This window comes from Tachyglossus aculeatus, chromosome 5 (assembly GCF_015852505.1).
Source record: "Tachyglossus aculeatus isolate mTacAcu1 chromosome 5, mTacAcu1.pri, whole genome shotgun sequence".
In the NCBI taxonomy this organism is placed as follows: Eukaryota; Metazoa; Chordata; class Mammalia; order Monotremata; family Tachyglossidae; genus Tachyglossus; species Tachyglossus aculeatus.
Window position 1 is genome coordinate 77,063,813 of NC_052070.1, and position 13,254 is coordinate 77,077,066.

The 13,254-nt window shown below is 42.3% G+C and overlaps 1 protein-coding gene across 1 annotated transcript in view; it reads right to left on the bottom strand.

Moving 5' to 3' along the window:
* Positions 1–501: 501 nt before the first annotated feature.
* LPL (lipoprotein lipase) overlaps positions 502–13,254 on the bottom strand; it is a 34,692-nt gene continuing 21,939 nt past the window's right edge. Inside the window, exons 7-10 of the mRNA XM_038746859.1 lie at positions 12,506–12,626; positions 10,843–11,025; positions 8,806–8,928; positions 502–2,429 (exon numbers count right to left, since the gene is read on the bottom strand). Of these exons, the coding sequence (XP_038602787.1) occupies position 2,429; positions 8,806–8,928; positions 10,843–11,025; positions 12,506–12,626 (428 nt within the window). The 3' untranslated portion in view covers positions 502–2,428. The remainder of the gene's footprint in view (positions 2,430–8,805; positions 8,929–10,842; positions 11,026–12,505; positions 12,627–13,254) is intronic.

Here is a 13,254-nt window from a genome sequence, read left to right on the forward strand (position 1 = left end):
CCCACTACCACCACCTCCTCTGGGTAGGTGGCATTTGTGCCCCCAACTCCTCCCCTCACTCCCTTTGTGGAAACCTCCTAGACCTAGGGAAAAAATAAATCCTGAAAATTAAAAAAATGTACACCATTTACCCCATATGTTAAAAATAAAAACAGGTAATTATTCTCAAATAGACTGGGTTTGTTGTGGGCAGGGAATGTGTCTACCAACTCTGTTGTACTATACTCTCCCAAGCACTTAGTACCATGGTCTGCCCACAGTAAGCATTCAATAAATGCCATTGATTGATTGATTCTTCCTTAAGCTGAAAAAATCTATACCTTACTTATGGGGTATATGTTATAAAGTGCTGTGCATATGAGCTCTGGGCATAAACCTATCGGGAACATTAGTGATTTTGACCCTTAAAGGAATCCACCAAATTGTTGGATTTATTCTTTAAAGCAGAGTGGAATGATTTAAAATAATGATTAACGCTGTATTACATACTTTTGTCAATTTTATTAAAAGCACAGTTTACTTCACAGAGTTGAGAAGTTTAAAGAAAAGCCTATTACACTGCATCGTTACAGAGAAGTAATGAATTCAGTGAGAAAATATCACTATTAAAAGATATTTACAAAGTTAGCACCACAGTTATATAAATGAAGATAGCCTTGGTAATCTTATCAACATATACAAACTACCTTTACACGCACACATATTTACAGCTAATAAATAACATTTAAAGCTAAATCATATTTTGCACATATAAAAGTCTTTAGAAATTAGAATTCAAGTGCTTTGAGTAAATTTGTCTGATCCAATCTTAAATGTACAAGCATTCATTCTAAAGTTAACCACCAAATTAGTAAAATTAGTAAACACAAGGAAGGGCAATGTCAACTGGAGGTCATATATCACTTTATTTATCATTTGCAAAGATCTCATTTGACACCAATTCATATCAACTTCAACAATTAGACCAACTTTATCTAGCAGCCCAGCCTAGTCTTAGGCTAAGTACTCATATTCTAGCAACCCGTAAAGGAGTTCATTCTAATACATAGCAATATACTAGTTATGTGTTTACCTGACAAACTATGGGGTTGATAAGTAGACATACATAAAAAGACATTACTGCTTATAGTTTGGATACTGTTTGGTTTTGTCTTTTTAACTATTATTTTCTGTTTCTAAACTGTCTATGAAAGCATTTTGAAAATATACTGTGATTATTCAGTTTATAAATAATTGCAAACTAACCTTTTGTTGATCATTTACAAAAAACACTAGTTGTACTTTTATGTGGGCTTAACACTTCAGAATAGTTAAATCAGTTATACACTACCTACTGTATGTTGCATAGAGTCTGTCTTCTCAATTAAAGAAAAACCGTACTTTCCTGAAATTTGTGTGAATTCAGACCCCTTGGCTAATCTGTGATTTTAACAAGCAGAGAGTCATCATTTGCCACATGTTTATTTCCAAAAAGCAAGGTAAACCCTATACTGGCAAATGTTCTGTCTGGAAAGTAACTCAGCTCTAGGCTGGCCATGCTTTGTCTGAGGTCAGAAAAGTCAAGAACAGAAATTTCAATATTCACATCAATTAATATATATATATTAAGAAGGTAACATAATTACCCTGCAAGGAATTTTATTCACTTTAGCTCTTACAGCAATAACAATGTAATGTTAAAATTCCTGTTTGGGACAAGGTAAATACTTTATTGTATAATTAAGTGGATAGCACAATACAGAAGAACAGACTCATTGTTTTTGATTTATAACTAAGACTGGGAACAGACTGACTAGAGTGGGGAATTCCCAGTTAGAGTGCTTCTTCAGCCACATTCTTAATCATTATTTTCTCCATGTCCATTCTTTCCTGGACCTCTTGGAAGCAACAAGCTTCCCAATGTGTGAAAAGTGAAGACACCCCTTCCCTAATTGGACCAGTTTGTGGTGAGCAGAGAATGGATAAGGCAGCAAACACTTTTCTCTATTCAATTTTGGAAAATCCTTTAAGGAATAACCCTCCCCCCTGAAAAAACAGACTCTTGACAATTATATTTTCCAATGAATATTAGGAAACTGCTATGCTGCTCATAAGGGAGAGTTTAGTTCCAATGCAGGAACACAAGTAACCAAGGTCCTTATTCTTTCCAATGCCTTTCACTAGGGAGTTTATTCTAGGAATATGTGCTTTTTGACCATTTTGTTCCTCACATTTTACTGACCATTTTATTTTTTTTTTTCTGAGACTGTCCCCTATAATAGCTAACAAAGAAAAATGGCTAATGTTAATTCAGCTGGGATAAGCATTTGAACAGACCCTCTTGCAAATGCCCAAAGCACTGGGGCTCACTTTCAAAATACAGTTTCTTCATCTGGTACATTCTTCTTGGAATTCAAATGTTTCTTATCCACCTGGAGACTTGTGTTTTTCTAAAAAATAAAAAGAAGCACTCTAATTTTATGGAGGCTTCATGTTTGCATATAATAGTGCTGCCACTCTGGAATTAGAGAGGGTGTTATCAACCTTGCCTCGTTCTTGCCCATCCTGCTGTTGACCCCTGGCCCACGTTAACCCCCTGGCCTGGAATGCCCTCCCTCCCCACATCCGCCAAGCTAGCTCTCTTCCTCCCTTCAAGGCCCTACTGAGAGCTCACCTCCTACAGGAGGCCTTCCCAGACTGAGCCCCCGCCTTCCTCTCCCCCTCGCCCCCCTTCCATCCCCCCCATCTTATCACCTTCCCTTCCCCACAGCACCTATATATATGCATATATGTTTGTACGTATTTATTACTCTATTTATTTATTTATTTAACTTGTATATATTCTATTTATTTTATTTTGTTAATATGGTTTTTTTTGTTCTCTGTCTCCCGCTTCTAGACTGTGAGCCCACTGTTGGGTAGGGACCGTCTCTACATGTGGCCAACTTGTACTTCCCAAGCGCTTGGTACAGTACTCTGCACACAGTAAGCGCTCAATAAATACGACTGAATGAATGAATGAATGAATGAACTGAGCCCTGTGTGCACATAAACTGGACTATGCATTTGGGGGAGTACACCACATCAGAGTTGGCAGACACATTCCCTGCCCACAGGGAGATTACATCCAGAGGGGAGAAAATACATTAAAATAAACTATGCATCTGCACATAAGTACTGTGGGGCTGAGGTCTGGGTAAATATCAAGGGCTTAAAGGGTACAGATCCAAATGTATAGGCAATACAAAAAGGAGAAGTAAGGGAAATGAGGGCTTATTTGGGGAAAGCCTCTTGGACGAGATGTGATTTTAATAAGTCTTTGAAGTGGGGAAAGAGGTGGTCTGCCATAGGTGAATGGGGAGGGAATTCCATGTCCAAGGGAGGATGGGGGCAAGGAGTTAATGGCAAAACAGATGAGATAAAGGCACAGTGATTAGGTTGGCATTGGAGAAACAAAGCCATGAGGGATGTAGTGAGAAATCAGCAAACTAAGATAGGAGGGGTTGAATTGACTGAGGGCTAAAGCCAATGGTAAGGAGTTTATGTTTGACAAGGAGATGGATGGGCAACTACTGGAGGTTTCTGAGGAATGGGGAGATGTGAACTGAAGTTTTTTAGAAAAATGATCTGGGCAGTGGAATAAAGTAAGGACTGGAGTGGGGAGAGACAAGAGGCAGGGAGGAGTTTATGACTGAAATGGGTCATTAGTATTGATTCAGTCAAGCTCCTTCAGATAGAAACCAGTGTTAGAGGACTGTTTCACTGATTTCCAAAAGAAATTCAGTCAGTGGAGTTGTTCCTACTGTCCCTACTTGCCCAGGGGCTCAGCTACAATCCCTCCAGGTTTATGCAGCCTCCCTTCACCCTCTTTGGCTCTCTTCTGGTTCATAGTGCTTGTGTCTAGGGAAAGTGCCTACCAACTGTGTTATATTTTTCTCTCCCAAGTGCTTAGTACAGTGCTCTCCTTAAGGAGTGGTATTTGTTAAGTGCTTCCTATATGCCAGGCACTTTATTAAGCACTGTGATGGATACAAGAAAATTGGGTTGGACATAGTTCACAGACTTCACAGAGTATACACTCAATAAATACCACTAGTTGATTGATGCTGTGTTTAGTTGACTGTGAGTGGTCCCTAGGTATACTGTCACCTCAAGGAGTCAATGAAAGGCAGCAAGGCTTAGTTAACAGGGCACAGACCTGGAAGCCAGAAGGACCTGGGTTCTAATCCCAGCTCTGCCACATGTCTGCTGTGTGACCTTGGGCAAGTCACTTTACTTCTCTGGGCCTCAGTTACCTCATCTGTAAAATGGGGATTAAGAGTGTGAGCCAGGGAATATGTCCAATCTGATTAACTTGTATCTACCCTAGTAGTATGTAGAATTCATTCATTCAATCATATTTATTAAGCGCTTACTGTGTGCAGAGCACTGTACTTAGCACTTGGGAAGTACAAGTTGGCAACATATAGAGATGATCCCTATCCAACAGCAGGCTCACAGTCTAGAAGGGGGAGACAGAAAACAAAACAAAACATGGAGACAAGTGTCAAAGTCATCAGAACAAACAGAATTAAAGCTATATGCACATCATTAACAAAATAAATAGAATAGTACATATGTACAAGTAAAATAGAGTAATAAATCTGTACAAAAATATATACAAGTGCTGTGGGGAGGGGAAGAAGAGAGGGCAGAGGGGATGGGGAGGAGGAGAGGAAAAAAGGAGCTCAGTCTGGGAAGGCCTATTGGAGGAGGTGAGCTCTCAGTAGGGCTTTGAAGGGAGGAAGAAAGCTAGCTTGGCGCATGTGTGGAGGAAGGGCATTCCAGGCCAGGGGAAGGACGTGGGCTGGGGGTCAATGGTGGGACAGGTGAGAACGAGGTACAGTGAGGAGGTTAGTGGCAGAGGAGCGGAGGGTGTGGGATGGGATGTAGAAGGAGAGAAAGGAGGGGAGGTAGGAGGGGGCAAGGTGACAGAGAGCCTTGAAACCGAGAGTGAGGAGTTTTTGCTTGATTCGTAGGTTGACAGGCACCACTGGAGATTTTTGAGGAGGGGAGTAACATGCCCAGAGCGTTTCTGCACAAAGATGATCCGGGCAGCAGAGTGAAGTATAGACTGAAGTGGGGAGAGACAGGAGGATGGGAGATCAGAGAGGAGGCTGATGCAGTAATCCAGTCGGGATAGGATGAGAGATTGAACGAGCAGGGTAGTGGTTTGGATGGAGAGGAGAGGGCGGATCTTGGCGATGTTGTGGAGGAGACTGGCAGGGTTTGGTGATGGATTGGATGTGTGGGGTGAACGAGAGAGCGGAGTCGAGGATGACACCAAGGTTGCGGGCTTGTGAGACGCGAAGGATGGTAGTGTCATCTACAGTGATGGGAAAGTCAGGGAGAGGGCAGGGTTTGGGAGGGAAGATAAGGAGTTCAGTCTTAGACATATTGAGTTTTAGATGGTGGGCAGACATCCAGATGGAGATGTCTTTAAGGCAGGAGGAGACACGAGCCTGAAGGGACGGAGAGAGAGCAGGGGCAGAGATATAGATTTGGGTGTCATCAGCGTAGAGATGACAGTTGAAGCTGTGGGAGCAAATGAGTTCACCAAGGGAGTAAGTGTAGATAGAGAACAGAAGGGGACCAAGAACTGACCCTTGAGGAACCCCTACAGTAAGGGGATGGGAGGGGGAAGAGGAGCCCACAAAGGAGACTGAGAATGAACAGCCGGAGAGATAAGAGGAGAACCAGGAGAGGACGAAGTTAGTGAAGCCAAGGTTGGATAGCATGTTGAGGAGAAGGGGGTGGTCCACAGTGTCGAAGGCAGCTGAGAGGTTGAGGAGGATTAGGATAGAGAAGGAGCCGTTGGATTTGGCAAAAAGGAGGTCATTGGTGACCTTTGAGAGGGAAGTTTCAGTAGAGTGTAGGGGACAGAAGCCAGTTTGGAGGGGGTCAAGGAGACAGTTGGCATTGAGGAATTTGAGGCAGTGGGTGTAGACGACTCGTTCTAGGAGTTTGGAAAGGAATGGTAGGAGGGAGATAGGGTGATAACTAGAAGGGGAGGTTGGGTCAAGACGGGTTTTTTTAGGATTGGGGAGATGTGGGCATGTTGGAAGGCAGAGGGGAAGGAACCAGTGGAGATTGAGCGGTTGAAGATGGAAATTAAGGAGGGGAGGAGGGAAGGGGTGAGAGATTTGATAAGATGCGAGGGAATGGGGTCTGAAGCACAGGTGGATGGAATAGCACTTGAGAGGAGGGAGGAGATCTCATCTGAAGATACTGCTGGGAAGGATGGGAGAGTAGCAGAAAGGGTTGAGAGCGGGGGTGTTGGAGAAGGGGGAGGATTGACTTTGGGGAGCTAGTGCTTGGCACAAAGTAAGCACTTAAGTATCATAATGAGGAATTCCCCAGTCCAAGAGACCCTGAGGAGTTCAGAGGGAAGTTTATGTTTGGGTGATTCTCAGTTCAGTTTCTCTATGGGATACTTGGGGTGGTTCTTCAAAACCATCCATGCCAGATGAGGATTACCTAAACCATCTCTGCTAAACTCCCCCAGAGTGGTACCTGCAGCTTAGAGCAGGACCTTGGAGGCCTAGGGCATCCTGAGCATAATTGAGGGATGCTACTAAACAGCAGCCAGGATGTTTGTTCTCCTCCCAGCTCCAAAAAGCTCATCAGGTGGCCAGGGACACACCTTCCCAGCTCTGCCACCTGCCAGCTGTGTGACCTGGGACAAGTCCCTTAAGTTCTCTGAGCTTCAGGGTCCTCATCTGCAAAATGGAGGCTCATTACCTTTTCACCCTTCTACTCAGACTGTGACACCATATAGGACAGGGACTGTGTCCATCCTGATTGTTTTGTATCTACCCCAGCGATTAATACAGTGCTTAGCATATGAAAAGTATTTGCCAAACACTGCAATTATTACCATTATAGTATCTGAGTAAAGGATGACACCCAAATTCTCCCTCCTTTTCCCTTGCCCCTCTAATCCAGTATCCGCAGATTTATGTGGCCCATTTTTAGGATCAGGGCCCTTGTGTGTCATAATGACTAATTTGCAGGCTTTGCATTTTCAGCCTGATTTGCTACATCTGCAACCTAATGCAGTTGCTAAGGGGTCCAAGGGAAGAGGAGATAGGATATTCTCAAATGAGAATTTGCCCATAGTTTATATGGATGGGACAGACCACAAAAGTTTGTCAGTCAGTTCAAGAGCTTCCTAGTTAAAGTTCAAATAGCAGTGTGGCTCACTGGAAAGAGCATGGGCTTTGGAGTCAGAGGTCATGTGTTCAAATCCCAGCTCTGCCAATTAGCTGTGTGACTTTGGGCAAGTCACCTAACCTCTCTGTGCCTCAGTTACCTCATCTGGAAAATGGGGATTAAGACTTTGAGCCCCCTGTGGGACAACCTGATCACCTTGTAACCTCCCCAGCACTTAGAACAGTGCTTTGCACATAGTAAGCGCTTAATAATTGCCATTATTATTATTATTAAATGGCTCCATAAGTTCAATTTAACCAACTTTCAAACCACTCTTGGAATCTCCTGAGATTAGGCTTTCTGACTAAATTTCCTGGAATGTCTGAAATCTGTGTGGGCAGAAATACCCTGAGGACAATATAAAAGTTCCATCCTGCTTCTGTTTTTGTTCAACTGAAATGCTAGGTGATTTCTGAGAATAAAAGACAGAGACAGTGCATGTAAGAATGAGGCTATGAATCCGGACGGTAGAAGGGGTTATTGCTTGTCCTCCGTGCCAAATAATGGTAGTATTTATCGAGTGTCCAATTGGTGTGATGCACTGTGTCAGGCACTTGGGAAGGTCAAAATAAAGAAGTGGCACATTCTCTGCCCACAAGGAGCTTACACTCAAACAAAGCACTTACCCTCTAATAATATTGCTGATGCTTTCGTTTACCAATTCCCACTGTCAGCAAATGCTTTATTGGGAGGTTGAGAACTGACTTGGGTCCTGTCACCCACACTCATTTGTGCTATGATTTGGGATCAAGTGGTAAACACATAAGCTGTGGGAAGCAGCATGACCTAGTAGAAAGAGCATGGTCCTGGGAGTCAGAGGTCTAATCCCAACTCCACCACTTGTCTGCTTTGTGACCTTGGGATATCCCTTTAACTTCTCTGTGCCTCAGTTACCTCACACTAAAATGATTAAGACTGTAAGCCCAGTGTGGGCAGGGATTGTCTCTCTGTATTGCTGAATTGTGCTTTTCAAGCACTTAGTACAGTGCTCTGCAAACAGTAAGTGCTCAATAAATACAACTGAATGAATGACTGTAAACCCCATGTGTGACACAGGCTGTGTCCAATCTGATTATCCTGTATCTACCCCAGCGCTTCGTACAGTGCCGGGCATACAGAAAGTGCTTAACCAATACCATATTACAAAGGGACAGAACCTATACCCCTTAAGCACATAATATTCACCCCTTCCCCAGCCCCAGAACACTTATGTACACATACATATACAAGGTATATGTACTTAGTACTCAGAATAGTGCTTGACACATAGTAAACCCTTAATAAATACTAATAGTAACGTCTTTTAATTTCTGTCTCCCCATGAAGACTGTAAACTCCTTGTGGGCAGGGATCATGCCTACCACCTCTATTATATTATACTTTCCCAAGTGCTTAGTACAGTGCTGAGAACCCAATACATTCTGTTGATTGATTGATTGACTCTTCAGGGAGTTTGGTTTTCCAAACCAGCTCAATCACATGCAAGGATTTGGCTGATAAGCAGGGATTGTAGGTGACACAGACTGTAGCTCAGGAGTTCGGGAAGTTGAGAGAGACATACTGTATGGTTCTTACCAGACAGTCTTCTTCTTTAGGAACTTAGGGGAACTAAGGGACTTGTCATGGCATTTTATAAACACCACTGGTGCTTTTCCTTTCTTCAGCTCTGAGACTTTGTCTCGAGAGCAGAAAACTACCCTGTTAAAGAAAAATGAAATTAGCATGTACCACAACACTATGAAGGCCATAAAATCTTCAAATTGTCATTACTTATTGACTAGTTAGAGAGATGGGGCCTGGAGTCATGTTTAGTTGGAGATGAGGAGAAAAGGCTGCATAACATACTTTCATTGTCCTTACCTATGAGCTGCTAGAAACATAGTCATTTAGATGCAGGGGATACAGGGAGAATGGCATTTTCTCTCTTTTTTTTTCTTACAATTAAAGCCATGACAAAAAAACTTGAAATGGAATTTGAAGGGCATGTCTATTAATAATAAAGTCACCCAGCAAAAACTGCCAGCTTTCTCATTTTTTTCATAAGTAAATTGAGTTCCTACAAAAGTTTCAACTTCTCTGCCCAATTCTGCCCAAGGACTGAGTGCTATATCTCCTCCACACCCTTGCAAGAGAGCAGAGGTGTCAGAGTGCCTTGGAATCTGACTCTTCCAGACCAAACTAGGCTCTCTTATTTACAGTTTCAGAACACAATCTCTGGCATTGTTGTGCAAAGGCTCTGTATTTGGAAAAGCAAGCTCAAAAATCAGGGGTTTGGGTTTTCTAATTCGAGCTCTGCCAACAACTGTCTACTGCAACTCATGGCCTTCAAACCTCATTTCACAGATGGAGATGAGACTGTTTCCCCAATGTGGTTGTGAAGGACAATTAATGAAAATTATGACGAAAATACTAGAGACATGGTTCCTTGGCAGCTGAGAAGCAAATGTCAGAGAATCCATTTAACCCATGTACCAATGAAAGATGACCCACATTATCAATTAATCAATCATATTAATTGAGAGCTTACTGTGTGCAGAACAGTGTACTAAGGGCTTGATAGAGTACAATGTAAGAGAATAACCCACATACTAATAAAGGATGGCAAATGATGGTGGCTATTAGAACTATTAGGGAAGCACCATTGCCTAGTGGAAAGACCACGGGCCTGGAAGTCAGAGGACCTGTGTTCTAATTCTGGCTTATAATAATAATTTTTATAATAGCATTTGCTAAGTGTTTATTATGTGCCAGGGCTGTATTAAGTGCTGGGGTGCATATAAGCAAATCAGGTTGGACACAGTCCCTGTCCCACATGGGGCTCACAGTCTCAATCCCCATTTTACAGATGAGGTAAATGAGGCACAGAGAAGTAAAATGACTTGCCCAAGGTCACACAGCAGACTAGTGGCAGACCTGGGATTAGAACCCATCACCTTCTAACTCCCAGGCCCATGTGTTCTATCCACTACTTAATGCTGCTTCTCTAATAGTTCCTTCTAATAGCCACTATTATTTGCCATCCTTTATTAGCATGTGGATTATCCTCTTACATTGAACTCTCTCAAGCCCTTAGTACAGTGTTCTGCATACAGTAAGCATTCAATAAATATGATTGATTAATTGATAATACATGTCATCTTTCATTGGTACATGGGTTAAATTGGATTCTCTGATATTTGCTCCTCATCTGCCAAAGAACCATGTCTCAGTAGCATTTTAGTTATAATTTTCATTAATTGTCCTTTACAACCACAGTGGGGAAACAGTTTCATCTCCATCTATGAAATGAGATTTTAAGGCCATGAGTTGCAGTAGCCACTTGAGGCTTAAGGCTTTTAGGCCACTTTAAGGCTTAGCCACTTGTCAGCTGTGTGATCTTGGACATGTCACTTGAACTTCTCTGTACCTCAGTTACTTCATCTATAAAATGGGGATCAAATCCTCCTCCCTCTTTCCTAGACTGTGAGCCCCATGTGGGACAGGATTGGGTCCAACCTGATTATCTTGTATCTCCCCCAGTGCTTTGTAAAGTACCTGGAATACAGTAAGTGCTTAGCAAGTACCTTGGGAAAAAAATTGAATTTTATAAAAGGAGAAACTGAATCAAATTACTTTTTCTGAGTTTCTCCAGCTTTCACTCTGACTTTCTCGATACCGAAGGCAGCACTGCTCCACCAGCCAGACCAGCTGAAGATTGAATCCTTTTCCCACTGCAGCTTCAACATAAGCAGCTCTCCAATATCTACCTCAGTGTAAACCAGAAATGAATAGGTCTTGTTGGTGGAAATTTCAGGCCTGTAAATAAACATTTAAAAGACTGGGTTTAAATTTAAAACTATTCAATCATGTGAGCAACTTAAGGTATTTACTAGTGCATACTGTGTGCATGGTACTGTATCACACACTTGGGAGAGTAAAATACAACAGAGTTTGTAGATATGATCCCTGCCCTCAGGAGCTTTCAAACAAGCAAGGGGGACAGACATTATGATAAATTACAGATAAGGGAAAAAGTAGAGTAGAAACATATGTGCTGTTGGGCTGGGGTGGGGTAAGTAACAAGGGGCTTATGAACACAGACCTGAGTAAGTGCATAGGCAAGGCAGAGGGAAGGGTGATGGGGTGGAGAAATAAGGAGTTAGATAGGGAAGGTCTCATGAAGGAGATACGATGGAGAAATATGGAGTTAGAAAGGGAAGGTCTCGTGAAGGAGATATGATTTTAATAAGGTTTTGTAGGTGGGGAGAAAGGTGATCAACTATTTTACAGACTTGAAAATAAGTCCTGTTAAAGGCTTTAATCCTAAACCACTCAGTTCTCAATAATGTGGGAATTTTCTTCTTAATGAACTCCATATTAAGTACCTCACTTTGACTAATGTAACACACATGCACGCTTTTTCTTCTAACACCACATCCCATTCAAACCACATAAATGGATGTTGTTGGAAGGATGTCCAACTATTCTCCAACATGTGGTAAAAACACATGTTAGTGAAGAACTGGGTGTACACATTATATTTCTGGCCATGTTTCAGATTCATATTAATCCTTTAATGTTCTTTAAAGGTCAAAACTAGATAAACAGTTCTCAAATGATCAACAATTGAAAATAGTGAACTCAGTAGCTAATACAGAGAACTCGTACCATTTTTGGCAATGTCAAGAAGGATTAGACTCGACTGTAAGCTCCTTGTGGGCAGGGAGCATGTCTAATATCTCTGTTATAGTGTACTCTCCCAAGTACTTAGCACAGTGCTCTGCACACAGTAAGTGCTCAATGAATACCACTGATGGATTGACTGATTCGTTAGCCTGGCAGCTCTTCTGGAGGCTATGTCAAGTGGACAGGGTATGGAGAAGAATAGGCTAGGGTTGCTTGGGCCTGCGGATGTCACCTCTGGTCATCATCATCATCATCATCAATCATATTTATTGAGCGCTTACTATGTGCAGAGCACTGTACTAAGCGCTTGGGAAGTACAAATTGGCAACATATAGAGACAGTCCCTACCCAACAGTGGGCTCACAGTCTAAAAGTCTAAAAGGGGGAGAACCATCTAATGGTCTTAGATGAGTCCATGGGTGGAGGTGGTCTGGGATCAGGAGCTGTACAGGTGGATTGGTGAGGGGCCAGAGAGAGGATGGAAGCATCAGGGATCTAGCTATAAGTGTTTCAGATGCTTTCTTCAGTAAGCAATCAGTTTACATCTGTATCAAGTGGTATTTTGTAGCTATGGATGTACATATGAGGCCTCCTAGGGCTAATTACTCACAAGACAAAAGGAATGTTCTCACTCTCTTCAACTGTGCCATACAAGGAGATCAGGAATGGCTGATTGGTCTGAGTAATATTTTCAGTCCCAAGGAAATGTATCTTGACTTGATAATGGAAAACTGTAAGGGAGGAAAACAGAAACAGTTACTGATGAACTCTGAAGAACTGTCAGGAAAAACAAACACCCACCATCTCTGCTCCCCATGTATTAAGATTGAGATAGAGGACATTTGTTGGGATATTTATGGGAATTTGTACATCATTTCTGTTTGGTTTGGAGTGATTTTTTTCAAGTCTCCTCTCAGTGTGGATTCAGACCTCAGGAATACTCCCACTAGCCAGATGGAATTAATTTTATCAGATTAAATACAAAGTCTATTAGAGTTACCAATAGGATGGCCCTTCTTCTGGTTTTAAACCCGACAATGCAGTGGTTGGCTAGTCTGTCCCCTAGCTGGTAAGGATGCCTTTATAGTCAGGATTTTTATTTTAAGCACCCAGTGTCCTTCTGCCTTGGCTCCTAGCTCCAAGTTCCATGACTCAGACATGGTGCTTTTAGGATGGGAATGCTTGGCCTCTACAGCAAGAATGGGGGAGGGTCAAGGACACCCCTGGAGAAACACTCTAGATTCAGCTGGCTTCAGATAGACTTCCACAAAATGGTGTATATGAAGCAGCAGAGCCAAGCAGAAAGAGCATGAGCCTGGGAAAACTTCTTTTCCCTCCTACTTAGACTGTGAGCCCCAT